The sequence below is a fragment of the Danio aesculapii genome, chromosome 23, assembly GCF_903798145.1.
Source record: "Danio aesculapii chromosome 23, fDanAes4.1, whole genome shotgun sequence".
Lineage (NCBI taxonomy): Eukaryota > Metazoa > Chordata > Actinopteri > Cypriniformes > Danionidae > Danio > Danio aesculapii.
This window is the reverse complement of record NC_079457.1, coordinates 30,100,987-30,127,534: the sequence shown is the minus strand read 5'-3', so window position 1 is coordinate 30,127,534 and position 26,548 is coordinate 30,100,987. Positions and strand designations below refer to the sequence as shown.

The 26,548-nt window shown below is 37.8% G+C and overlaps 1 protein-coding gene across 2 annotated transcripts in view; it reads right to left on the bottom strand.

Moving 5' to 3' along the window:
• zbtb46 (zinc finger and BTB domain containing 46) overlaps positions 1–26,548 on the bottom strand; it is a 137,986-nt gene that overhangs the window by 77,679 nt on the left and 33,759 nt on the right. For both annotated transcript variants that reach the window (XM_056449141.1, XM_056449139.1), the window contains exon 2: positions 7,292–8,293. In XM_056449141.1, coding sequence (XP_056305116.1) covers positions 7,292–8,258 — 967 coding nt within the window. In that variant the 5' untranslated portion in view covers positions 8,259–8,293. The remainder of the gene's footprint in view (positions 1–7,291; positions 8,294–26,548) is intronic.

Genomic DNA, 26,548 nt, shown 5'->3' with positions numbered 1-26,548 from the left:
GAGTGGTCTGGCTTTCGGGAGAGTGTTGAGCTCCTACATTCACATTTCAGAGCATACACACACTTCTGACAATGAGTAATATAATCATAGCACATTGGTGGGGACAAACTGATACAGCTACTATTAATACAACAAATAACTGGAGGATGATAAGAAGAAAGATGAGCACTATGTGACAACAAAGAAAAGAACACACGCATCTTTGATAGCAGCACTGCTCCAGTCACAAACACTGGACTGTGGAATCGGGATTCTTGAGTAGAACTTACACACACAAAGCTACTCAAGTTTCATTTCATGCCCCATTTACAACCAGTGGTGGTGATTTCATATGAATTCAACAGCAAATAATTCATAAATTAAAAAAAGCATAGTATATTCTTAACATAAACTTAGTGAGGTCTTAGCAGAAAATGTAAATGAAGTCATGCTTTTATATGATTAAGCCACAAAATTCGCTAAGCTGTAAAATAGCTGTCAGTAGCCACAGGTATTAATTTAGTTTTGTCTGGAATTTTTTTTTTAATTTCAAAGACTAAAAAGTTGTCTAAAAACAGACTAAAAAGTTGACTAAAAGTATATATATATATATACATATATATATATATATATATATATATATATATATATATATATATATATATATATATATATATATATATATATATATATATATATATATATATATATATATATATACAGGCAACAGTAATTCAAATAACCACTCGTTACAACCGAGGTATGCAGAAGACCATCTCTGAATGCACAACACATCCAACCTTGAAGCGGATGGGCTACAGCAGCAGAAGACCACAATGGGTGTCACTCCTGTCATCTATGAACAGGAAACTGAGGCTACATTTCGCACAGGCTCACTAAACCTGGACAATAGGAGATTGGAAAAACGTTACCTGGTCTGATGAGTCTCGATTTCTGCTGCAACATTCGAATGGTAGGGTCAGAATTTGGCATCAACACCATGAAAGCATGGATCCATCCTGCGTTGTATCAATGGTTCAGGCTGGTGGTGTATGTGTATTGGTGTGGGGGATATTTTCTTGACACACTTTAGGCCCATTAGTACCAATTGAGCATCGTGTCAACGCCTCAGCCTACCTGAGTATTGTTGCTGACCATGTCCAACCATTTATGATCACATCTTCTGATGGCTACTTCCAGCAGGATAACGCGCCATGTCATAAAGCACGAATCATCTCAGACTGGTTTCTTACATAACAATGAGTTCACTGTACTCACACATGGCCTCCACAGTCACCAGACTCAATCCAATAGAGCACCTATGGGATGTGGCGGAATGGGAGATTTGCATCATGGATGTGCAGCTGACTAATCTGCAGCAACTGTGTGATGCTATCATGTCAATATGGACCAAAATCTCTGAGGAATATTTACAGTACATTGTTGAGTCTATGCCATGAAGGATTAAGCCAGTTCTGAAGGTAAAAGGGGGTCCAGCCTGGTACTAATAATGTGTACCTAATAAAATGGCTGGTGAGTATATTTATATAAATTCACAAAAAAAAAATAATCTAGTGTTCTAAGCAATGTTTTTGTTCTTTAATAATAATGAAATCAAGTTCTAAAATCTGCATTCCATGACATTATGCCTATGATAATATTTTAAAGCATATTATACATTCAGATTCAACACCAGCAAACATAATGTGTGACCTCATATACCCTCTCTAGAGCTCTGATGGCTTGATGCCTCATGTTTGCCACTGGTCAATAAGACACTATGAAAAGGAATGATCAGTCATGTCTAATCCATTCAACAGAGGCCTAAACAAGGGCACAGTGAAACTTAAGGACTTATGCAAAGAAGATTTGGTATGCAAACAAACCCAAATGCATCATCTGACATAATCTGACTCTTACAATGTTGGTGTAGATCAGTATCAATAAGGAATACGATTAAAAGAATACAGGTTTAGCAGACAAGAGAAACAGCTAGAAGCTTTAGACAGGAGTCTTTTTGGTCTTGGCTGCCTAATCATGTTAAAAACCATATCCTTACACAAACACACTGACTTTGCAAACTGCAGGTTGAGAAATATCCTGCTGCTAGCCAAAACTTCATACCAAAAGCGTGGTAATTTAGATATAGAGTTCTATAAACATGCCAACCACCAATTACAAGCTTCTTAAAACCATTAGTCTGTGCACAATGCAACTTGGACATCAGCATCCTGAGATCCTCACTTAGTGCTGTCAGCAAGCAACACCCTTTCCCAAGCAAACCATTACCTCTGCAACTAGACACTTCCTGTGCACTTTAACCAAATCTGGGAAAACTTTACCTGGTGTTTGGACCTCAACACAGAAAAGGGTTGAGTTGAAGCTAAAAACACATTTACTGTATGTAGAGGAGTCCTACTAATCGCTGAAGCACTTAAACATCTATTCATGTTGCCTCAATGTCACTGAAACATGCTCATGTGAAAATGTAACAGGTGCCTGATAAAATATACGAAAATACGTATTTGTTGCTTATTCTGTGGCCATTCACAATGAGAGGTGAGAAACAAAGCCTTGAACATAGTTTTCAGCAATACCTTTTATGTCTGACAAGCAATACACATTCAACCCAACTTGTTAATGCTTGTTAACATTCAAGCTCACTTGTTAACACTAATGGACCATTTTCACTGAGTGGTACAGTACGGTACGGGTCACCTTTATCAGGTTTGCGTTTCCACTGCCAAACGGTACTCTTTTGGTGGGCATGGTGTACGACAGAAAGTTTCAGTTGATGTCATTCTCGTCTGCATCTTTAATCTTTACCAGCACATTTAACCTCTAGTTAGAAAGTAATTCTCTCATTCCGAGTTCATAATAGTCCAAAAGGAAATGATAATAGTTAAACATGGCAGTTTGTTCATATTTTAGGTTGCTGAATAAAATTTTTCTTTCAACGCGTTTGCCCATTTCTGAAAGGATCGGATGTCAGAAGCACTTCATTAATTATGCGCATATTATTATCATCAGATCAAGAATTTTGTTATTTCAAAAATATAGTGGTGCGGCGAGCTCGCACGAGTAAGTGAAACCACTCGCAATTTAGACAGCCTTGTAAACAACTATGGTGCACAGGGTAAACTCTGCTCTTCTTTTTGGCTTTGTGGCCGTTCATCAAGACGATGACTAGGTTTGTTTAAGCTCGGGTTGACAATGGCACATTATTTTATGTTAATATTATTAAGGTGTAATGTCTCGGCTGTGTATTTAGAAATGGCGCTTTTTTGTTTTCATTCTTCTGCTTGTATACGCACTGGTGACGTATCTCTGTAAACCAATAGCATTCAGCTGCACGTCTAGCTCCGCCTTTTGGTACCCTTTTGTCGTGCTAGGTACCCTTTGCAAAGGGTTCACTGGCTTTTTAGTACCTTTTGACAGTGGAAGCCATAAAAGTGTACCGAACCATACCGTACCATATCGTACCACTCAGTGAAAACAGCAAATTACAAATTTGCTTATAATACAATTTTGGAAAGCAACTTTAGTGCAGTTGAGTTAATATCATAGCACACTAATCCAAAATCCTTTGACAAATACTTTGCTCATACATTATGAGCTTCACTTTTTTTGAAAATCATTTTATAAAAGAGTTATAAAACCTTTAAACAGAACAGTTTTACCATTTTGAATCTATTCAGCCAATCTCTAGGTCTATACCTGGATCCGAGTCAGCACTTTTAGCTTACCTTAGCATAGATCAATGAATCAGATTAAACCATTGACCTCTTGCTAAAAACTAACCAAAGAGTTTTGATAATATTTGTATTTAAAGCTCGACTGTTCTGTAATTACACTGTGTATTAAGTAATATCAGTGTGCCTATGCAGCCATGGTACAGCAGGGAAATTACTTGACTATTACGACAGAATGAGAGTATAGTTCCTAGCTACATCAGTCTAGAAAATAGCAACATTTCTGTAAGCACAGAAATGTCAAGATTTAAATAAAGATTTAAACCTCACTTATTAACACTAACAAAGTTTGCTAATAATACAGCAACTTTAGTGCAGTTATTATCATATCACACTAATCCAGAATCCTTAGCTAGTCCCTCTCATACATTATGAGCTTTAAAGAAAACTAGGCTTTTTTTAAAAAAGGAGTTATACATTTATTTATTTTCTTTTTCGGCTTAGTCCCTTTACCAATCTGGGGTCGCCACAGCGGAATGAACCGCCAACTTATCCAGCACATGTTTTACACAGCGGATGCCCCTGCAGCTGCAACCTATCACTGGGAAACATCCACTCATTCACATACATACACAAATGACAATTTAGTTTAACCAATTCACCTGTACCGCATGTCTTTGGACTGTAGGGAAAACTGGAGCACCCGGAGAAAACCCACACGAACACGGGGGCAAACATGCAAACTCCACACAGAAATGCCAACTGACACAGCTGGGGCTCAAACCATAAAAGAGTTATAAAACCCTTAAACAGAATAGTTTTACAATTTTTTTTATCTGTTCAGCCAATCTCTAGGTCTGTACCTGGATCCGAGTCAGCACTTTTAGCTTAGCTTAGCTTAGCATAGATCAATGAATCAGATTAAACCATTAGCCTCTTGCTAAAAATGACCAAAGAGTTTTGATAATATTTTTATTTAAAACTTGACTGTTCTGTAGTTACATCGTATACTCAGTACTACCATTGAGCCTACGCAGCCATGATACAGCAGCAAATTACTTGATTATTATGACAGAATGAGAGTTTAGTTCATAGCTACTGTACATCAGTCTAGAACAGGGATGTTCAAACTTGGTCCTGGAGGGCCGTTGTCCCGCAGATTTTAGCTCCAACTTGCCTCAACACACCTGCAAGGATGTTTCTAGAACGCCTAGTAAGACCTTGATTAGCTAGCCCAGGTGTGTCTGATTGGGGTTGGAACTAAACTTTGCAGGACACAGGCCCTCCAGGACAAAGTTTGGGCACCCCTGGTCTAGAAAACAGCAGCATTTCTGTAATTCCAGTTAACAACCAAAACTCTTTCGTCATTTCTGAGTGAGATGCTAATGGTCTAATTCGATTCAATGCTATGCTATCTCTGTGCTAAGCTAAAAGTGCTTCCGCTAGACCCCTTCCTTTAAGGACACTCGTTTGCCTCAACTCCTCAAGAATCCTTTCTTTTGGTGGGAAAATTACAGTAAAGTCCAAATTTGAAACAGGGCATTCAATTGGTACTAATGGCTTTCACAACAAGTCCTCTTTCTCCCACCTGATCTGACTCTTAAAAACATGTGGCTGTTTTGTGAACCAAGCAATTCTCTCATCTTCCCTGAACTTTGAAATATGGCCCATATTATCAAATGACATTCATAGCAATTTTCCTTTTTGCAAGTTCTTGGTTCCACAGTGGACTGATAGTTACAAGATGAATGATTTTAGATTTGAACATTTTTCAATCATACTTGGAACATAATTAAATTGACCTCAAAAGATTGACAAGATTATTAGTGTGGTTTATAGGGGCCAAAGCGTGAGGAATATAATTGTGTACTATTTGTGTTGCACACAAAGGGACGGGCGTGACTTTTCTGAGCATGTGTGTATATGCAATACAGTGAGCCAGTGTGTACTTAGATGTGTGGAGTCTTGCACTTGATATTTGATCTGTGGGGTTGGGTCAGCGAGTGCAGTTATTTCTGTTGAAGCCGCAGGTAGCAGGGCTGGCAAACAGAGAGGATGAGAGAGTGCCTCGAGAGTTAAGTAGGTAAACTCGCGCTAAGCTGATGCAGATCTCCGTGTATTCCCCTCCCTCTCTCCTTCACTTTATCCCTTCTTCTCCACACTTCAGAAGACCTTGGGGCACCCCCCATCCGAACACACTCACGCAGGCACACACACATACAATCTAATCCTCATACCGCCACCAAGGTCAATTCAATTATCCTGTTTTCTTAAAGTGTGTGTGTGCCCATTTCACAGTCGGCCTGCGCAAATACACCAGAGATTAGAGCTGCCACACTTTTAATGATCTACATACCTATAAGCAACACTATCCAAGACAGGTAGGGCCTCATCCCCGCTTGCTAGCACGATCTGTTCCTCAGCACGGATTTTGTTTTTTAGGTTGATGAGGCTGCCTCGAGTCCCATGTGTCTCTCCGATGTTAATGAGGAAATGAGTTTTTTCAACCCCAAATTCCCCACCTCAATCTGTAGTTTGTCATGCTGCTATATTATTAGTGTTATAACAATAATTTTCATCTTCATCAGAGTTCTATTTCTATCTGGGTTTGAATTATACAATCAAACACAGTGGTGAAGTATTCTAGAAGATTTGACTCCCATAGGATCAATGACGCAGTGCTTGCTAAGTATGCACTAAAAGTATATCCAAATCTTATAGTAAATGGATATTATATTTAATGAAGAACAAGTATCACCAAAATGTACAAAAACAAACTGGAAGTACTACAGCCACTATCTATACTGTCAATTTTGGAGCTTTACTGTGCTTCAACCTCCCTTATGGCCTCAAGGAAAAATAAAGTGTCCATCAGATGCACACTTCAGAATTTGTACTACTCCAAATACTCCAAATCTAAACTTACTTATCATTTGACTTATTATTCCATCTACGGTACTCTTTTATAAAGTAAGCTTTGGGGTTCAGGGGGATCAGGAAATCTTGAACCTTTCAGTGAACAGTTTTTGTTAGTGAGCAGAACTTAAATAAGTCAGTCAGACCTTTTCCTCTAAGAACAACCTTTTGTACAGTAGAATGGTTCCATGAATCTTTACAATTCTTAATGGAACCACAGATGCCAACAAATAACCTTAATTTTAGAGAGTTTATTTTAAGGATGTATCAGTATTTAGGCAAAGGGTAAAATCCTTCTTCAAGACCAAACATTATTTCATTAAAGGTCAACAATTGCCTCTGTGCTTTTCAATTGCTCTGTGTTACATAAGCAAACAGAAACTTTCATGTAATTCAATGCCATGGTAATACTTGACCCTTGGTTAGTTCCTCTCACAAGTTTTGGGTTATGAGGACAAAGCTGTCTAGCTCAACCCCTTAAGAATCCCTCATTCAGGAAAAGGAAAAATATATACACAGTCCAAAGCTTGCATGAGAGCTTTTATGTCATCTTTCTTTTAGTCTGATCTCACTCATAAAAAACATGTGCGTCTTTTGTGTACCAAGCAATTGGCTCAATTATGTTGTACATTTTTTCCACCACTCAATGTGATACAATGACACTGATAAAGGAAGCAATAAAGCAACCAATACATCAATCCCACCTGGAATATCCTGGTTGCTGTAGTTCCAGCCAGGGGTTGAGAGCATAGATGGAAGTGGAGATGCTGTTCGACTGTCCCCTTCATTCTGTTGGGTTATGTGCCTGACTGTGTCCTTGTTTTTACGGTTCTTCCTGCGGCCTGAGCCAGGGGGTTGCCAACCCCCCTCTCCTCGTCCACCTTGGTCTCCAGGTGTGCCTTGTGCCCCTCGGCCAGCCCCGTCTTGTAGATTGGAGGGGGAGACCTGCTCCTCTTTGACCTGGACAGAACGGTAATCAGCAGGCCACAAAGGCTGCAAACAAGCATCCTCTTGGCTCTCATGGCTTTTGGGTTCCTGGTCCTCTTTGCCATAGTTGCTACTGCCTTCGTGGCAGCTAGCGATGGCCGAGTCTCCAGATGAGTTTGCTGGGCTAGTGCGTCTCGCCAACCATGGCGAGGAGCTGCGGGCTGATATCATAGACGCTAATGCCTCTGAGGCACCTCCAACCCCAGGAACAGCCCCACCTCCGATTGAGCTTACCACATTGCCCATCTCAATATCTGCTAGTTCATCCGCAAGCTCAGAGCGAATGCTGATGTCTAGTGCTGCCTTGATGAAGCCGTGACATGCCTGCACTATGTCGGTCATCTGTAGGTAGCTGGCGGCTGACATCACCTCAATCACATTCTTGCTTGTGAGCGCCAAGTGGGCTGAGTACATGAAGTCCAGGATGGTCTTGAAGCCTTGGGCTGTGACAATGTCCAGGTGAGTGATGGTGGCCTGCTGCTCCGAACCCTTCTTCACCTGGCAGTAAAGTGTCTTGAAGTAGCGGCTGCTGCCCAGCAACACGTTCTTGTGCGCCTTGAAGATCTTGCCCTCCACAATCACACACACGTCGCACAGGATGCCGTGTTGCCGCTGCTCGTTCAGCTCCCGCAGGAGCTGCCGGTAGTGCGACGTGATCTCCATGTCTTCCTTCCGGTTATTCATTGGACTAATGGGTGGCTGCTTCTCCTGAACAGAGTCTGGAAACACAAAACACAAATTCTGGTTAGTAGAGTGGCAGTAAATGCAGGAAGCAGTTTATTTTGTTGTTGTCTATTGTGGTTGTTGTTGTTTCTGTGCCAGGGAAGTTTACCCTGTCACAAACACAAATTATTTGTGTGTAAACATATTTAGTAGTAAATCTGAAATTCTAGCATTCACTACTATACATTGTGTAGTCTTCTGTTAAACAGTTGGCAATGTTTGACAATAAACAGTTTTAAACAATAGTATGCCACTTTGTTGTCACACATTATGACCAAATTATGTTCCATCTAGACTGCTGTACAGTTATTATTAGCTTAAAATACATTTGGCAAAAATAAGCGTTTAACCTCATTATTTCCCGAATAAAGCTTATTAACACAGACAATTATTTGGACTTTCTGGTGGCTTATTTCATATTTAAATTGAAATACAAAAGTTTATATGTACAAACACTTATAATAATTGAATTATTTTTTTAATAATTCCTGACATTTTAATAGTAATCCACCAATTCTGTTTTGAATGAGCTTGTGTTGATCCAGTAATACATCTTTCATATTCACTTATCGAATCAAAGAATGAGTCAAAAAAGATGCTAAAAATAACAATGGAAGGATAATGTTTCACATTAGAAATGGAACATTTTGACAATCCTTGCTTCTATAAATAAAATAAATTCCGCATACTTCACAGCAGGCAGCATAAGACGTTAATTTTAAGTTAGATTTAGGTCATGACGTCAGGTGACCAAAATTTTATGTCTAGACAGCGTCTAAGGACAACATTATTTTGACTCAATAACGTTATTTTGTCCAATAACGATGTCAAAATTATATTGATATTTTGTTAATTTTAATTTGTGTTGGAAAGTAACCAAAATCCAACATCAGATAGATGTCATAGTATTAACGTCCACACAACGTCAAGGTGTAATATGATTAGACGTTGATATTTGGTTGATTTCAGTTTGATTTAAAGTTGGACGTTCAACTTTGATGTCGGCCTGATGTTGGGTTCTGACGTCAACCCGATTTTCATTTCCAAACAAAATCCAACGTCCCCACGACGTTAGGGTACGTTGGTGTACAACATCTATATGACGTCATGTTGACGTCCTGTGCCTGCAGGGTTAATACCCACTGCATAAATAGTATAGTAGTGTGTAAGTATGCTAATCTAAACACAGCAAGCCACTGAGTAGGAGTTTCAAATTAACCCAAATGGAGGCCCTGAAGGAATCTGCACACATTTCCACATTTTTTTGCACTACTCTGGGGGGAAACTGTTGAATTGTGTGGAATGATTTGGTAATATGGTAAACCGTGCCAAAAATGGTGCTCATAGTACTTGGTAGTTAAAAGCAGCACTATTAAATTCACATAATTCCTAAAAACAAAAAGCAGAAACCTGCATAGTTATGCATGCACAAGTGCATGTATTCCTGGCAATCAGGAGACTAGATGCTCCATTTTAAGATTTCCAATCATGTGTGGCAAACAACTTTAAGATGTTTAAGTAGTGTGACAATTGACAGTCCCTGACATTGCTGGTAACCGCTTATGCATTTTGAAGAACGCTCAAGATTGATATTAAATCAAGTGAAGAATTGCATTTTCATGGAGCGCAGCATCAAAAATCTGGAAATTCTCACTCAGCACCCAAACTCTGCCTCAATAAAAGACGCCTACCAGCACAAAAACCTGACAGAAGAAATTGACCATAGCTTTGAGTTGTTATTACTGAGGTCTTCTATCTCCGTAAAAAGTCATTTAAGCACTAAATGTCAGTAAAATGCCATTCTGAAGCAGGTGACATGCATTGGCCGGCTCTGATGGCTTGAGGCTGATTGTCTGCTGGGCTACAGCCATCACCTTTCCTCGCTAAAAATGAATTATCTGTTTGGCAGCTCCATTTTCCACTTTATTATTCAACTAACTCACAAAATGGTAATTAAATGAAACAATTTAGCAACAAAAAAGAGAAAAGTGAGAAGAGGAGAGGCGATGATTGTGTTAAAGTGCTTTACACACTCACTGGGTGATTTTATTTGGCAGCTAATAAAGCGAACAGAGAAAAACATCATGATTAAAGGGTTGAACAGTGAACACCTGAGCATCTCTGCTATAATCATTAAGATAGAGAGATGGGGGAGGAGAGCTAGACGAGGCAATGCATTGTTCTTGAATATCCACAGAGGAAAGAGAGAGAAACTATAAACACAAAACGCACACTCGGCTGGGGAAGAGGGGGCAGCATGGGGGTGAATCTCACAAAAACTGTCACCAAAAAAAAAAAAAATGTCTGGGCCATATTCCATTACAAATTCAAAGGAAAATAAATAAATATTTCGAATAAAAAGCCTGCTTTATGACTGCCTTCTGCATTGGGACATTGTTTTCATGACAGTTAATTCTCAGTAGCCTATAGTAATAAAAAAACCCTCACTCTCATTTCTGCAATGCAATAAAAGACAAATAAAAATGATATGTTATTAAAAACATATCCTGTGTATTTGTGTGTGTACATGATAGTAGTATTTATCTTAAAATCATTCATTCATTCATTTTCTTTTTGACTTAGTCCCTTTATTAATCTGGGGTCACCACAATGGAATGAACCACTAACTTATCCAGCATATGTTTAACGCAGCGAATGCCCTTCCAGCTGCGACCCATCACTGAGAAACACCCATTCACACACTCTCATTCACACACATACACTACGGACATTTAGCTTACCCAATTCACCTGTACTACATCTCTTTGGACTTGAGGGGGGAAACTGGAGCACCTGGAGGGAACCCACGCAAACACAGGGAGAACATGCAAACTCCACACAGAAATGCCAACTGACCCAGCTGGGGCTCGAACCAGCGACCTTCTTGCTATGAAGCGTTCTTCATAAAAATAAATAAGTATTTGAGCAGTTACATACAAGTCTTCCTAAAAAGTGTTTTGAACGACTTTCGTTTTAATATAAACATCGATCAGCAAATCATATTCATTATATTAAGTGACTACATCTCTTTAGAAGACTTGGGTTAAACTGTCAGATTCATGCGGTTTTATTTTTTTCAGTGTTTAGAAGCATCAACATCTTGGGTGTACAGTAGTCAAACAGTTGAAGTGGGCCAAAACCTTTCACCTTTTCAAAACCATTCTTGTCTTGGGACAATTTTTTGATCCATTTCAAATGTTGACTACTCAAGACCATACCTGCCAACACTCCCATTCTACCTAGGAGTCTACCGTATTTCAGACACATCTCCCGCCACCTTCCCATCTTGTTATTTCTCCCAGAAAATTCCCATAATTTAACCCCACCCCTGGTCCTCGGCTTTTTGGTACAGTCTGTAACACCCCCAGGTCACCAACTTTGTTATAGTATCCGATTGCAGCAGTCACCCGAAACCTGGTCGATAGTACAGTTACTAACCCCACAATACAGTTACCAACCCAGTTCTCAACTGTGTTATTCAGACACAAACATACACCACCACCTCCACTCCAATTGCGAAAACAAATATTGGCAGGTATGTTGTAGACTTTAAGTGAAAAAAACTAAATCTCTATCATCTTCATATCTGTTTTGATGATGAACAAAATCTGATTGACTTACAATGACATGAGGATGAATGAAGATTGACATCATTTTCAACCCGAGGTTAACAATCTCCTTTAAGGGTTTCAAAATAATATATTTTTAATCACATGTTCTTTAGATTTTAGCATGAATTATTTTTCGACAGACATGCCTAGGAGTAGATGCCTCTACTAGCATCTACTCCTACAACCACACCATCTACAACCACGATCTCACTGAAACTGAGATTCAACTTCCTACACAAAACATGCACCTACATTTTCACACACACACATATATACATCCCCAATAGGCTGCACTTCCCCGCTAACATCCTCTGTGAACGGCACAGCAGTCGTCCTGGTTGGGGCTAAATCGCAGGGACGTGGAGTGTTACCAAATGGGGCCATGATTTGTTTTGTGAGCGTTCGGGCTGTCAGCTCTCATCGGGCCGACTGTAGCGTGACAGCTCCCGTTCACTATAGTGACAGCAGCGTTTGCTGCGGGGCCGGCACACTTCAGGTCATGTTTAGGAAAGTTCCTCTCAACCTGATGGCTTGTAAGATCAAATCAATCCTCTGCCTCTCCCATGTCCACTTGTACAAATACACCTTACTTGGAAGACTGAAAGAAGAAGAGACTGACAGTGACAAGTGACTTTTTTTTCTTTTTAATAGTTTAAGTTAGCCCCCAACTGCTTCGCATCAGGCTTTTTTTATTCAACTGCCCATAATTGAGTTGTTCACTCTAAAAAACAATAACACTACAATGTTGGTGATTTAGGCTATGTCTATACCAGGGGTCACCAATCTCGTTCTTGGAGGTCCGGTGGCTTGCAGGGTTTAGCTCCAACTTGCCTCAACACACCTGCCTGGGTGTTTCAAGTACCTAGTAATACCTTGATTAGCTTGTTCAGGTGTGTTCGATTAGGGTGGGAGCTAAAATCTGCAGGACACCGAACCTCCAGGAACAAGTTTGGTGATCCCTGGTCTATACTAATGTGGATACATTTGAAAATGCTGTTTTAGGCTAAAAACGCTCTATGTCCACACTATTGTTTTCAATTCCTTCTATCATCCACACTAGAATTACTGAAAATGCTTTCGTTCATGTACTGCAAATGCGCTCAGAAGTAAGACACTTTTACTTGTGTCATATCCAGCTGGCATCTATTTACTTTCTGTTTCTTTGGAACGTTGAACTTTGAAATGTCGCAACTATTGTCTGCTTCCACCGCTGAAGAGTAGCTTCCAGTAAACATTTAGTGTCCTTTGAAGAGAGGCGATGTTGGAAATGTACAAACTGACATAAATTTTTATTAAATCTGTCAAAATGGACAGCATTTTAAACATCTGCATTACAATGTCATCCACCATTGTAGCTGAATTGGTCACATGACTACAGTCACATAACTAAAATTCATCATCGTTTTCACAGTCCACACTGCAGCACAAAAATGGTGTTGTCGAATTTATCCACTTGGGACAGCTTTTTTAAAATGATAGGTTTTTGTTCCCTAAAAAACCCATCTCACAGTGTACTGAAGGCTAAAACGAAGAGAAAAATATGCGTTTTTGGTGTGAAAATGTCCCAAAAATATATGGTACACCTAAAAAAAATAATTATTCAGTGGATGACTTTAGAAGACTTGGGCCTCTAGTTGAAAGATCTAAGTGCATGGCCTAAAGCGCATGGCACATGTACAGTTAGCACGAGTTCAAATTGGGAAAATTGTTTGGCATGTCAGCGCATGTTGTAAAAGGGTTGTCCTTATTTTCCTAATGAGTTATCATGGATGTGTTTTGGGCTTATGTTTATTAAATCAATCTCATTAAACCAAACCAACCAGTCATCTCCCATTCATTTTGAGACCAGGTTGCGGTGGCACTTTTGTGCATTTGCCATATAAATGGTAGACTTTGTAAACATAAAAAAAATAATGCTTCACTAACGAAGAAACAGATCTGCTCTTGTGCGAGTTTAAAGACCATCTATAGAGCAAGCTGGATTCCACCAAAGCCCCCTGAGTTGAAGAAGGCATAGGAGGAGGTAGTGTGGTAGTATTTACATTTATTTACATTTTAATCATTTAATTTTTCATATTAAAATATGTTTGTCCATGAGTGTAATAAGCAATGTGTACGGATGTTATGTATCCGCCTACAGCAGCCTGTCACTAATAGCAACAAAAATTTACCAGTGACTATAGATCAGCTTTCAGTTGGTCAATGGTGCAGTCTATTTCAGTTGCCTCAAATTATGTGCCAACAATGCGCCAACAATGGACAGGACGCTCTTGTAAAAGAGATTTTTACACTTAATATGTCTTTCCTGGTAAAATAAAGGTTATAATAATTAAAACAACACAATTTCGGACCAGCACATCTACAGTATGGGAACACAAATAGGCACAAATGTGACATGTACTGAACGAGAAAATGATACTAGCAAAAACCAGCCGAATTGCGGCAGATTAAGAATAAGGCTTTAGAGTCTTTTATTTCTTTTTGAGACAATCTTTTAACATAAGTAGATAAATGATGACAATCTTTTGATTAACTATCAGTTTAAAGTAATAGTTCACCCAATAGAAAATTCCTGTTATAAATTACTCAGTACTAGCAGGCAGCTAGCTCTCTGCAGTTCTCACATGGTCGCCCACTGAAGCTTACAGGGCTGCGCCTGGTCAGTACCTGGATGGAAGACCCCATGGGAAAGCTAGGTTGCTGCCGGAAATGGTGTTAGTGAGCCTGCGGTCTGTGCAGGACCTAACGCCCCAGTATAGTGAAAAACACTATACTGCTCAATGAGTGCCGTCTTTCGAATGAGACGTTAAACCGAGGTCCTGACTCTCTGTGGTCCTTAAAAATCCCAGGATGTCCTTCAAAATGCCCACTGGCCTCTGTTCATCATGGCATCCTATCCATCCCCATATCATAATTGGCTTAATCACTCTGTCTCCTCTCCACCAATCAGCTGGTGTGTGGTGTGCAGTCTGGCTCAATATGGCTGCCGTCGAGTCAACCAGGTGGATGCTGCACACTTGTGGTGGATGAGGAGATTCCTCCCAAAAATGCGTAAAGTGCTTTGAGTGTCCAGAAAAGCGCTGTATAAATGTAAGGATTATTATTATTATTATTATTATTATTATTATTATTATTATTCCTTGTTTGAGTTTTTTTCTTCAGTTGAACTCAAAATAAGATATTTAGGAAAAATGGTGGAAAACAGTATCCACTGACTTACTTAAATTTTTTTCCTTTAATTGGGGTCAGTGGCTGACACTTTCCAACATTCTTCAATATATCTTCTCATATATCTTCTCTTGTGTTCAACATATAAAAGTAACAAAGTTTTGGAACAACCTGAGGGTAACTAAATTGGCAGTCAATTTTCATTTTTGTCACTTTAACATTCGAATCTTTTCATCTCTTCCACTTTAACCCTTAAGACCAATTTATTTTTCTCTGACAATGAAGACATGCTCAGTAAATAACGCCACTTCGCACCCCAAATTAGTCAGTTCTTTTCAAGTGACTATTCATAACTACTTCAACTGTGCAACCAACAATGAATATTAAAAGCTGCTCGTTGGCCGACTGAGTTGCATGGCAATCTGGGCAATCAAGTGCAAAACAACAATAAACACAAACAACACAATTGACAGACGTGTAACACGGCTAAACACTGAATGAGACAGAATGCAGCCGGGTTAATCAGATTTTCTGCTTCACTGGAACTAGAAAGATCTGAGGCTTATTAGACAGAAAGGAAAAGTGTGAAAAGAGAAGTGCATAATAGACAGCAGGGTCATGTAACCTTCGTGCCTCTTACAGAGCCCTGAGCGGAAGTGCAGGTGCAAGACCATATTTTACATTTCATATTTTGGGAGATGCCTAGATTACTTTTATTAATGTTACAAAACAAGATATTCTTAGTAATGTTGGAACAAAGCAGCCATTGACATATCTGTATTACTGTATATTAGGGACAAAAAAATACTATGGAAGTCAATGGCTGTGTTTTCCAACAATCTTCAGTACTGTATATCTTCGTTTTTGTTCAACAGAAGAAAAAAATAATTTGAAACAAGTGGAGGATGAGTAAGTGATGGCAGAATTAAGTCATGTGTAGTAATTTCTAAATTCAAATGCCATATTAGATTTCAAATAGCAAAGAGGTGCTGTAATATTACAGAAAAACAACAACAGTGTGATTTAATCTTTATCTCATCCTGCAATCTCTTTGATTAGTCTTTTGTGAATTGTTAAAATATTGGTGTTGATGATTCTGAGGTTTTTTGAGCAGAGCTAAAATGTGTGATATTAAAAATAGTGCTCTGGGGTGTAATATAATTATTGTCTATGATAATATCGTAATTGTTGTTTTTACAAGGTATGAGCTGACATTTTTGAGTGTGTCACTCACTTTGCTAAAACAAAATGATGAAGTTTATTAGAATGCAGATGAAATGACAAAGTTATGAAAGCAAATGTTTTTTTCTTTTATTAATAATGTGAATTTTGTGAATTTTTATTATTTTATATTGGTGATATGATGTAGTCATATTAATATTATATAACTAATCTTATATAACTAATAAGGTAATACTACAGAAGCAAGAGTACTGTATTTGTAAATATTAACGCTTGAATATAGCCTGATATTGATTTTATACAAAAGAAAGAAAAAGTTCATATTGACTGAGTGACATTTTAGACGTAAAATAATCAGGGTATTATCTGTTTTTGAATTAATAATTTGAGTTAGTGGTTCAGTGGACAAAACAGTTCCAAATAAAGTAGGAACTGATCAATTTTGTGAGCGAATCTGTTTTGGAATTAATCTTTTTAGCCAATGTCTCAACTGAACAACACTAGGTAGTTTTGTTCATACACAAATCTGTTTCTTGAATGAACCATTTGATAAATGATTCAGTGATTTTGATTTTCATTATATGATTCAAAATGATTTGAGTAAATGATTTAAAGTATTTGCAAACAAATCAGGGGTGGAGCAACTAAGCAAAGCTGAGTTTTTTTTGTTCATAAACAAATCTCTCCTCTTTAGTTAATCACTTGAATCAATTGAGCAACACTGGAGTGTTTTGTGCCTAAACAAATATGTTTTTGTACAAATAATTTCAGTGAATGATTCACTGTGATTCACTGAATATGATATTTAAATATGATTTTGAATGAATCATTTGAGTAACTGATTAATTGAGTTTGATTAATTGAGTTTTTCAATAAATGATTCAAAATTATTTTGAATAAATGATTCAGCAAACAAAGTATTTCCAAACATATCAGGAGCAAAGCAACTAAGCAAAACTAGAGTTTACAACAAAGCAAGATCAGAGCAATTGAGCAACACTGGATTGTTTTGTTCATCAACGAATTTGTTTTATCACTTGAGTCTTGAGATTTAACTGAGCAACACTAGGGTGTTTTGTTTCTGAACAAATCTGTTTTGAATGAATCATTTGAGTTAACGATTCACTGGACAAAATAATTCCAAATAAAGCAGACTGTAAAAAATGAAATGACAAAAAGTCATGACAACAAATGTTTTTTAATGTTACTTTAACTTATTTTAATAACTTAATCAAGTTTCCTCTATTATTTTAAAGGCATACAAAGTTTAACTTAATATTTTTAGCCAGTTTGATTGATGTAAGTTGAGATGACTACAAACGTTCATTTGATTTAATTAAAATAAATTTAAAGCAGCAATAATTATATACAGTGCAGGAGCAGCCCATTGAGCAACACTGTAGAGTTTTTCTTGATTGAATCTGTTTTTGAATGAATCATTTTAGTCAGTGATTCAATTGAGCAACACTATGGTGATTTCATCCTGAAGAAATCTGTTTTTGAACAAATCATTTGAGTCAATAGCTATGTTTCCATCCAAATATGCGAGTTAAATTTATGCGCAATTTATCGTCACTTCCTGATTAACTGGTGCCACATATCAAAAGTAAAAACAGAATTTTCTGCGGTGAGAGAAGTTGCGTGAATCTTTTCTTTATTTAATAAATGAACTGCGCCTCAGGAGACAAATGCCGACATACAATAAACACCTGGTGACATTTGAAGGTATGAGACGCGAAGCACAGACGCTCTTGACAATTCTGGAGACAATTAATGATATAATAACACTAATACTGAAATGATTAAGGCATTTTAGAATGAACAAAACAACATTTGGGATGTTTGACAATGTGCTCAGACTGCTGGTTTGTCCATTCACACACATTTTGATCATCACATGATCTCTTATAACAAAATCACATGACTTTTTTTAATGTGCATACTGGAATTTGTTTGGTATAAGTGTTTCCATTGTAGTTTATGTGCATCTTTTCTTATCGAATAAAAACTTTACCCTACTCAGTTATGCGCATATGTTATTTATGCGCATTTTCAAAACTCCCCTGCTGAAAAAAACAGCTTAAACCAGCCTAGGCTAGTTGGCTGGTTGACCAGCCTGGTTTCAGAGGGTTTTTGGTCATTTCCAGGCTGGTTTCCAGCCATTTTAAGCCTGGTTTTAGCTGGTCAGCATGGAAAATGACCAGCTAAAACCAGCCTGGTCCTAGGTCATCGGCATCTTGGAATTTCCATCAAGTGTTTTTATGTGCATATCCAAAATGCACATAAAAATAGGTGGATGAAAACATAGCTAATGTTTCAGTTGACAAACTCAACCGTTTTGTAAAACATACAATTTAGAAATTAAATTCGGAGGTTGGATTTGTCCATATTTCAACAAAATTTGCGTTGAAACTACCCAGCATTTCAGAAAATGCAATACTGCTCATAAACTCTTGTTAAGATGGTATTTACCACTGAAATTAGTGGAGGCTTAGAGCTGAAACATATCAACATAACAAGCAGATTCATGTCAAAAAATTGTAGGGGAACAGTTGATTCACCCAGAGGGAGTAAAGGTATCTTGATGTGAGGGATGAAATTAATCATCTGTACCAAGACTAGAAAAATAACGGTCAAATGTTGATGATCCTGACTTTCTCACATTCTCCAAAAATAGCTTGGAGGGTTCAAACGAGGCTTTCTGACTACATTCAATAACAGAGAAATTTTCAGGAAAAAAAACTATATCAACTAACAGCATTGTTCAGATGATTATACATGATTGGAAGCAATTGCTTTAATAAGTGCTGATAACCACTATCCACCAATGTTTCGCCACCAAGAGCACAACATCATGATAATATCCATCCTATCCCACATCGTGGTTGTCGAGTTGAGCTGACAGTTGCGGTCCAGCTTTTGTCCGCACCAAAATAGAAGGTGTAAGAAGTGGTAGTAGTGAGGAGGTTAAGGTTAGGGTTAGGCCTGTAATGGGATTGGAGGGAAGAAATGTGCAAAGAATGGAGGCCAGAGCAGCCTAAGTCTCAGAGGATAGAGTGTTAAAGAGTGCCACCATCGCTTACAGTTCCTGTCACCCACAAAAACTCAGATCTGGAGTGACTGGATTCCTGCGGCCAAGAAAAAAAACACACATGCATATGCATCTATGTATACTCTTCCCTATTTTTTGCTGAGGTGGTTCTGATATTCTTGGAGGGGATGGGGGAAACAAGGCCATCTTTCTTTCTATTTCTTTTCGTTTGTGCTCACGAAGGACAGTCGTGACATGCGAGGAGGTGGCGGAAATAGGAAGGGTGGGAGGAAGACTGAGACAGCGAGCGCTCAGAGTCATGTATGCGTCAGTGTTTCTCAAGCAGACGGTCATTTTAAACCACTCAACTGGACATCAGGGACATTATCCGAGGGGTTAATCCCAAGTTTCACAGCACTGGCCACAGGCAAAGTGAAAGAAAAAGGGTAAGGGCCTTCAAAAAAGCTGCAAGTGTGTCCGTTGCAAAGTTTTAAAGTTCATGAAAGTTTTACTAGGCTTCACAAAAGCTCAGCTGCTGCTTTTTAAAGTCATAAAACAGCTAAATTTAATTAGGGAAAAGACTACAACGCACCCTTAAATTGGCTTTCCAGCTGGTGGTAAAATCATTAATTGGCTGAACCAACAGCTGTTTAAATGCAGTCTGACCGAGAGGAAAAAAAAACAGTAAATGAGTCGTTAAACGAGGAGTATTGGTATTAAAAGATTAGCCAAATAAAACAAAACAAACAGAAACTGAGATTTAAACACAGCTTGGAATAAATGTGCCGGGGGGGATCTCTTAAAACATCTTCAAGAAGTTCGGTGTTACGACAAATAAGGAGATAAATGAGCTGTGGATGAAAGGTGGATGCATTTAGTCTCACTATTTATAACTATTAGGGTAGCGGTATAAATAGACACAAGCAAATGAGGAAGATAAAACAGGCTCTGGCACGCTGCTTTGACAAATATTAGATGGCATCAACTATTTATAATATTCTGTAACAAAACTTTTATGCACATACATTAGGTAACTTTTAAGGCGGCACTGTGGCTTGGTGGTTAGCACTGTCGCCTCTCATCAAGAAGGTTGGTTCGAGTCCCGGCTGGGCCAGATGACATTTCTGTGTTGAGTTTGCAGGTTCTCCCCGTGTTCACGTGGGTTTCCTCTGGGTGCTCCGGTTTTTCTCACAGTCCAAAGGCATGTGCTATAGGTGAATTGAATAAGCTAAATTGGCCGTAGTGTATGTGTGTGAATGGAAAAGTGTATGGGTGTTTCCCAGTGCTGGGCTGCGCCTGGAAGTGCATTCACTGTATAAAACATTTGCTGGATGAGTTGGCGGTTCATTCTGCTGTGGCAACCCCTGATGAATAAAGGGACTAAGCTGAAGGAAAATGAATAAATGAATTAGATAACTTTTATTTAATAAAATATGTATAAATATCATAGCAAAAAAGCATAATATTTCACATGTCATTCACTGTAAGAAGAAAACAAATCTTCAGGTATATTTAAAGTAAGAATCATAGGAAGAAATATTAAAAGACTTCTGTTTAAGGATCACAGATATTAAAATTGTTATAATTTGCCATTATCATTCAAACTTGGTTTTAATATGCTTGTTGTGTATATGTATATGTACAGCTGAAGTCACAATTATTAACCCCCTTTGAATTTTTAAAATTTTTTTTAAATATTTTCCAAATGATGTTTAACAGAGGAAGGACATTTTCAATTTTTAATTAAAAAAAAAAAAACAGTTTAAAGTCAAAATTATTAGCCCCTTTAGGCAATTTTTTTTCCGATTGTCTACAGAATAAACCATCATTAACTTGCCAAATTACCCTAACCTGCCTAGTTAGCTTAATTAACCTAGTTAAGCCTTTAAATATCACTTTAAGCTGTATTGAAGTGTCTTGAAAAATATCTAGTCAAATATTATTTACTGTCATCATGGTAAAGATAAAATAAATCAGTTATTAGAAATGAGTTATTAAAACTATTATGTTTAGAAATGTGTTGAAAAAAAATCTTCTCACCCTTAAACAGAAAATAGGGAAAAAAAATAAACAGGAGGCTAATAATTCAGGGAGGCTAATAATTCTGACTTCAACTATATATATATATATATATATATATATATATAATAAAGATTTATTTTATTGATGATTTTATACAATGGAGACCATACAGTGTTATTTTACATATGATTATTAAATTTCTGTACCTGCACAATTAGACTCAGATGCAAAAATCCATAACTCTTCAGTTGTTTCACTTTTAGCTTTGCTCTATTGTATTTATCTATGCTTTTAAATTATATTTTATGCATGATTCAATCCAAAATCATGCCAGTCTATCTAAATCAATGAATCTATGAAGTCAATCAAGGGCCATATTCTGTATACTTGCAACATAAAGGAAAGTTTTGCAAACAAAAAATAAAGTACTGTGCAAAAAATTGTAAAATAATGCAAATCTCAAATCTCAAGGGAAAATCGAGTTTTAAAAAATAAAAAGGAATTTTGCAAACAAAAACAAAAGAACTGCAAATAAAAATCAAGTAGTGCAAAAAATAGATATTTTTTTCTAATTTTTAAAAAATATTCATATATTGGCTAAATATTTTTTTTTCCAGTATTGCCTTTACAAAAACACTCAAGTCAATTGCAATGCTCATTTTGATTTGCTTTTCAGTCAGGTTTTCTTTTTGCACTTCACATTTCTGTGTGAAGCCCAATCCCATTTCTACTCCTAGCCCTTCCCCAATTATCTTTATCATGAAGGCGTAGAGCTAGCGGGAAGGGCTTTTTTCAGGACCACACTCAAAACCAAGGGGTAAGAAAATTTCCCAGAATACATCAGCCACAACGGCAGCATGACTGCACCCGGAAGTCAGGAGATGCACAAATTAGTATTTTTTGTCATTATTACTATTTTTTTTAACAAGCATATGTTTTAATATATTTATAACCGCATTCATGTTTTACCGTCAAACTTTTGAAAAAAAAAAACGCTAAAATAAAAACTGCTAAATTTCGTTTTCTATAATCCCTAATAATAACTCCTGTATAGCAGTCCCACAACATTCTGTCACTCAGTGACACTCAAATACCCTGTCAGAAAAGTCTATTGGCTGAGAATGAGCTTTTTAGTGTCTGCTATAATGTTAATGTTGTTTTCGTGTGTTTACATAGATATATGGCCAGGGTGGAAATACACTATACAGTTACGAGCTTAGCCACATTATATCATTATGATAACGTGATATATGCCTTCAGTGATTTCCTGAAGATAAATACCAATAAAATAATGTAACTGGAATAACTACAGGAGTCGCGATCGTTGATCTCATATTAAGCAAGAGATCGCAATGACATATGATGACGTGTGCAGGTGTTGTAGTGCTGTCCCAATTCTTAGGGGTAAATTTTGAAGCCTTTCCCCTTCACACTGTTTGAAGGGCCAAGGGGAAGGGGAAGGGCGGAGTCATAGGAATTGGGGAGTGTACAGCATGCCCAGACATGCCTCCTATGAAGCAACATCATCAGCTGGAGACATCATGACACAAAGGAAATCAGCCATGAATCGCTGATCGAGATTAAATAAAATACCTGAAAACTTCGTCAAACAGTTAAACTCACTAATCAAAATGACCATTGCAATTGACTTCACTTTATACTGAAAATTTTTTAGCAATATGTATGAATATGTTTTAAAAAATTACAAATATAGAAATTTTTTGCACTACTTGATTTTTAATTGCAGTTCTTTACTTTTGTTTGCAAAATTCCTTTTTATTTCTCAAAGCTCAATTCTCCCTTTGGGATTTTTTTTTTAATTTGCATTATTTTACATTTTGTTGCTTAATATTTTTATGTTGCAAGTATATATGGCCCTAGATTTACTTCATACTTAACTAACCTGATTAAAAGCCTTTAAATTGCACTTTAAGCTGAACACTATTATCTTGAAAAGTATCTAGTCAAATATTATTTACTGTCATTATGGCAAAGATAAAAGAAATCAGTTATTAGAAATCAGTTATTAAAACTATTATGTTTAGAAATGTGTTGAATCTTCTTTCTGTTTAACAAAATATACAGGGGGGCTAATAATTAATAATTATATTTAAATATATAAAATAGAAAATGTTGAATTTGTCAAGCTAAAACCCCTCAAATTCTAAGGTCTATCTGTGCACGGAGCCCTAGCAGCAGCACTATCTTTGTGTCTGTCTTTAGGCCAGACTCCAGCTGGCCCAGGTGACAAGAGCCTGTCACACCACCACGAATGTGACAAGAGCGGATCTAAAAGGCTTTGAGAGTCTTAACCCTCCGCTCAGCTCCACTTCTCTCTCCCTCCCCACACCCGTCCTCCTTTACCTCCTCTTGAGCATTAAGCCGGAGCAGTGAAGGTGAGTCCGTGCCCAAAGCTGGAGAGGTCAGAGTGTCGGGACAGCGGTGTGAAACAGGGACAGGCAGACTCGTGTGTTTACCCGTCCGCATCGAGGCCCTGTCCTGCTGTGCTCTTTGCTAAACTGAGGTCCTGCAAGGTTCCGTCTTAAACTTCTGAATGAGACTTTGCCCTGAGCTTGCCCGGTGAAGCGGAGTGCTCAGATTCAGGTGAATTCAACGTCACACTAATGACAAGCTCTGTCCTTTCTTTAGTCTCATATACTGCAGGACTCATCAGCTTTTTTCAGCATTTCATCATCTAGACCTGATGATGATATCAAAATATAGTAGTATTAGAGAAGTTTTACAGCTGGATGTTTGATCAAACCTGAACATTTCTTAAGTAGATATTTGCTGAATCATGTTAGTGACTTTTTAAGCCGAAAAGAAATAGCATTTTACATAAAATATATGATTATTTTCTTTTCTTTTGCATTATGAAAATTATTTTATGTCATATCCTTGAGTCTTTGGCAAGAAATGTTTTATTATCAAATACAACCTTGCTGTTTTAATTAAGTTCGAATATACTCACTGGCCACTTCATAGGTTCACCAATCTCCCGCTCCACCACATCCCAAAGGTGCTCTATTGGATTGAGATGTGGTGACTGTGGAAGCCACTTGAGTACTGTGAACTCATTGTCATGTTCAAGAAACCAGTCTGAGATGATTCACGATTTATGACATGTCACGTTATACTGCTGGAAGTAGCCATGAGAAGATGGGTACACTGTGACCAAAATGGTCAGCAACAATACTCAGGTAGGCTGTGGGGTTGACACGATGCTCAATTGGTACTAATGGGCCCAAAATGTGCCAAGAAAATATCCCCCACACCATTACACCACCACCAGCAGCCTGAACCATTGATACAAGGCAGAATGGATCTATGCTTTCATGTTGTTGATGCCAAATTCTGACCCTACCATGCGAATGTAGCAGTAGAAATCGAGACTCATCAGACCAGGCAACTTTTTTCCAATCTTCTATTTTTCAACTTTGGTAAGCCTTTGTGAATTGTAGCCTGAGTTTTCTGATCTAAGCTGAAAGGAGTGTGCTCTTCTGCTGCTGTAGCCCATCTGCCTCAAGGTTGGACGTGTTATGCGTTCAGAGATACTCTTCTGCATACCTCGGTTGTTTGCATTAACGAGCAGTTGGACATGTATATGTAATAAAGTGGTCGGTGAGTGTATATTCTAATTTTCGGTTTACATTTAAATGTAAACATTTTTAGTGATTTGATTTAGTGAAAATATATTTACATATTATTTTTTTGTAAAATTTGAATATATATATATCAGTTAATTTGGTTTTACATATTATTTTAGCTTATATTGATTACATTTCATTTAGACTATACATTTAGACTTTTTATATATTTTTATTAAAAATATAAGTTTCTTTTAATATTTAAATTCCTGAGAAAAGCCTTTAGAATTTGGTTGGTACAATCTTCATGGTAGAATTTTTTTTGTCTTTTACATATTATAATCTATATATGTTTATATTATTTATTATTATTATTATGAATGTGTCAGCATGACTAATTAATAATTAGCTATTATGCCATAATTTACATGACTTTATGCTATCTTTACAGCAGAAGAACCAGAACTACAATCTGGCAAACGGGCAATGACCACTTCACCCACTCCTAATAAAAAGCTTAACTGTATCTGGACATTCCTGGGAAATTATGAAGCAAAAAATAATAATAAAAATAACTAGAGAGCAATTTCATTGTTACATCGTCATCAACTGAAGCACAGGTACTCTTAACATCCGTTCTCCCATACAAACTCACAGGCACACAAAGGTCTTATCTCTGCTCTTTAGCAATGCTCCAGCACACTTTTCCCAAACGCCTGCCGAACATTTCCATTCATCTCCACCTCGCAGGACTGCAATGAACTCCCTCGCCAGAAAGTTTGCACTTCCCTTGCTTCATTGCTCTCTGTATGATCACACATCACCTTTATTACCGTTTTCTGCCTCAAAAACAGCTTCCTTTTCCTTCACCGTTAGCAAGCGCTGGAGAATGTTAATCCCAGGCAGAAAGCAGTTAACCTGTTCACCCCTAAAAACGTCCCTCGCACACGGAGTATTGGTGGCTCTAACTGGCCTTTGTCCTCCATCGTTCACTCGCTCTCTTTCCCTCTGTCCTAATGTATTTCTGGGCTATTCTCTGCCTCAGAGGCCCTGAAGCCAGCCATGTCTCCAGTGGAGGCTCCCTCTCCGACAACCCGGGGCTTAGCCTAAATTCTCTCGCTATTAAAAGCTGTGAAATGCAAATAATGAAACATCTCATTACCACTGTAGGAAAATGAAAAGAGAAAATGGTAGGGGGAAGATAGATAGAGAGAGAGAGAAAGAGAGAGAGAGGAGGGAGGTTAGCAGGAGATAACCTGACAGAGTGTCTTTTGTTTCTGGAGAGTTGGCGTTACAGAGGGAGTGAAGATTGGATTTGCCAGTAAAATAAACAGGAGTGATGTTGGAGGAACGCGATGGGGGTGACTTACGGTCGTGGAGGGGATGGCATGAGGTCACACAAACACACACACACACTGCCGTAATGTACTTTATACTAGAAAATAAAATATTGGTTATTATGGCGGCTTGAGAAAGCCAACATACTGTTATACTACATAAACTTAATATTCTTCAGTCTTCTTCTTCTTCTTAGACTATTTTATGAACGTATCTCCTCCTAGACTATTCATACTACAAGCACCAAACCAACTCCAAACTATGCTGAATTAAGTTGCTATATAGTTTCCAAGTGATCCAACTTACGGTTTT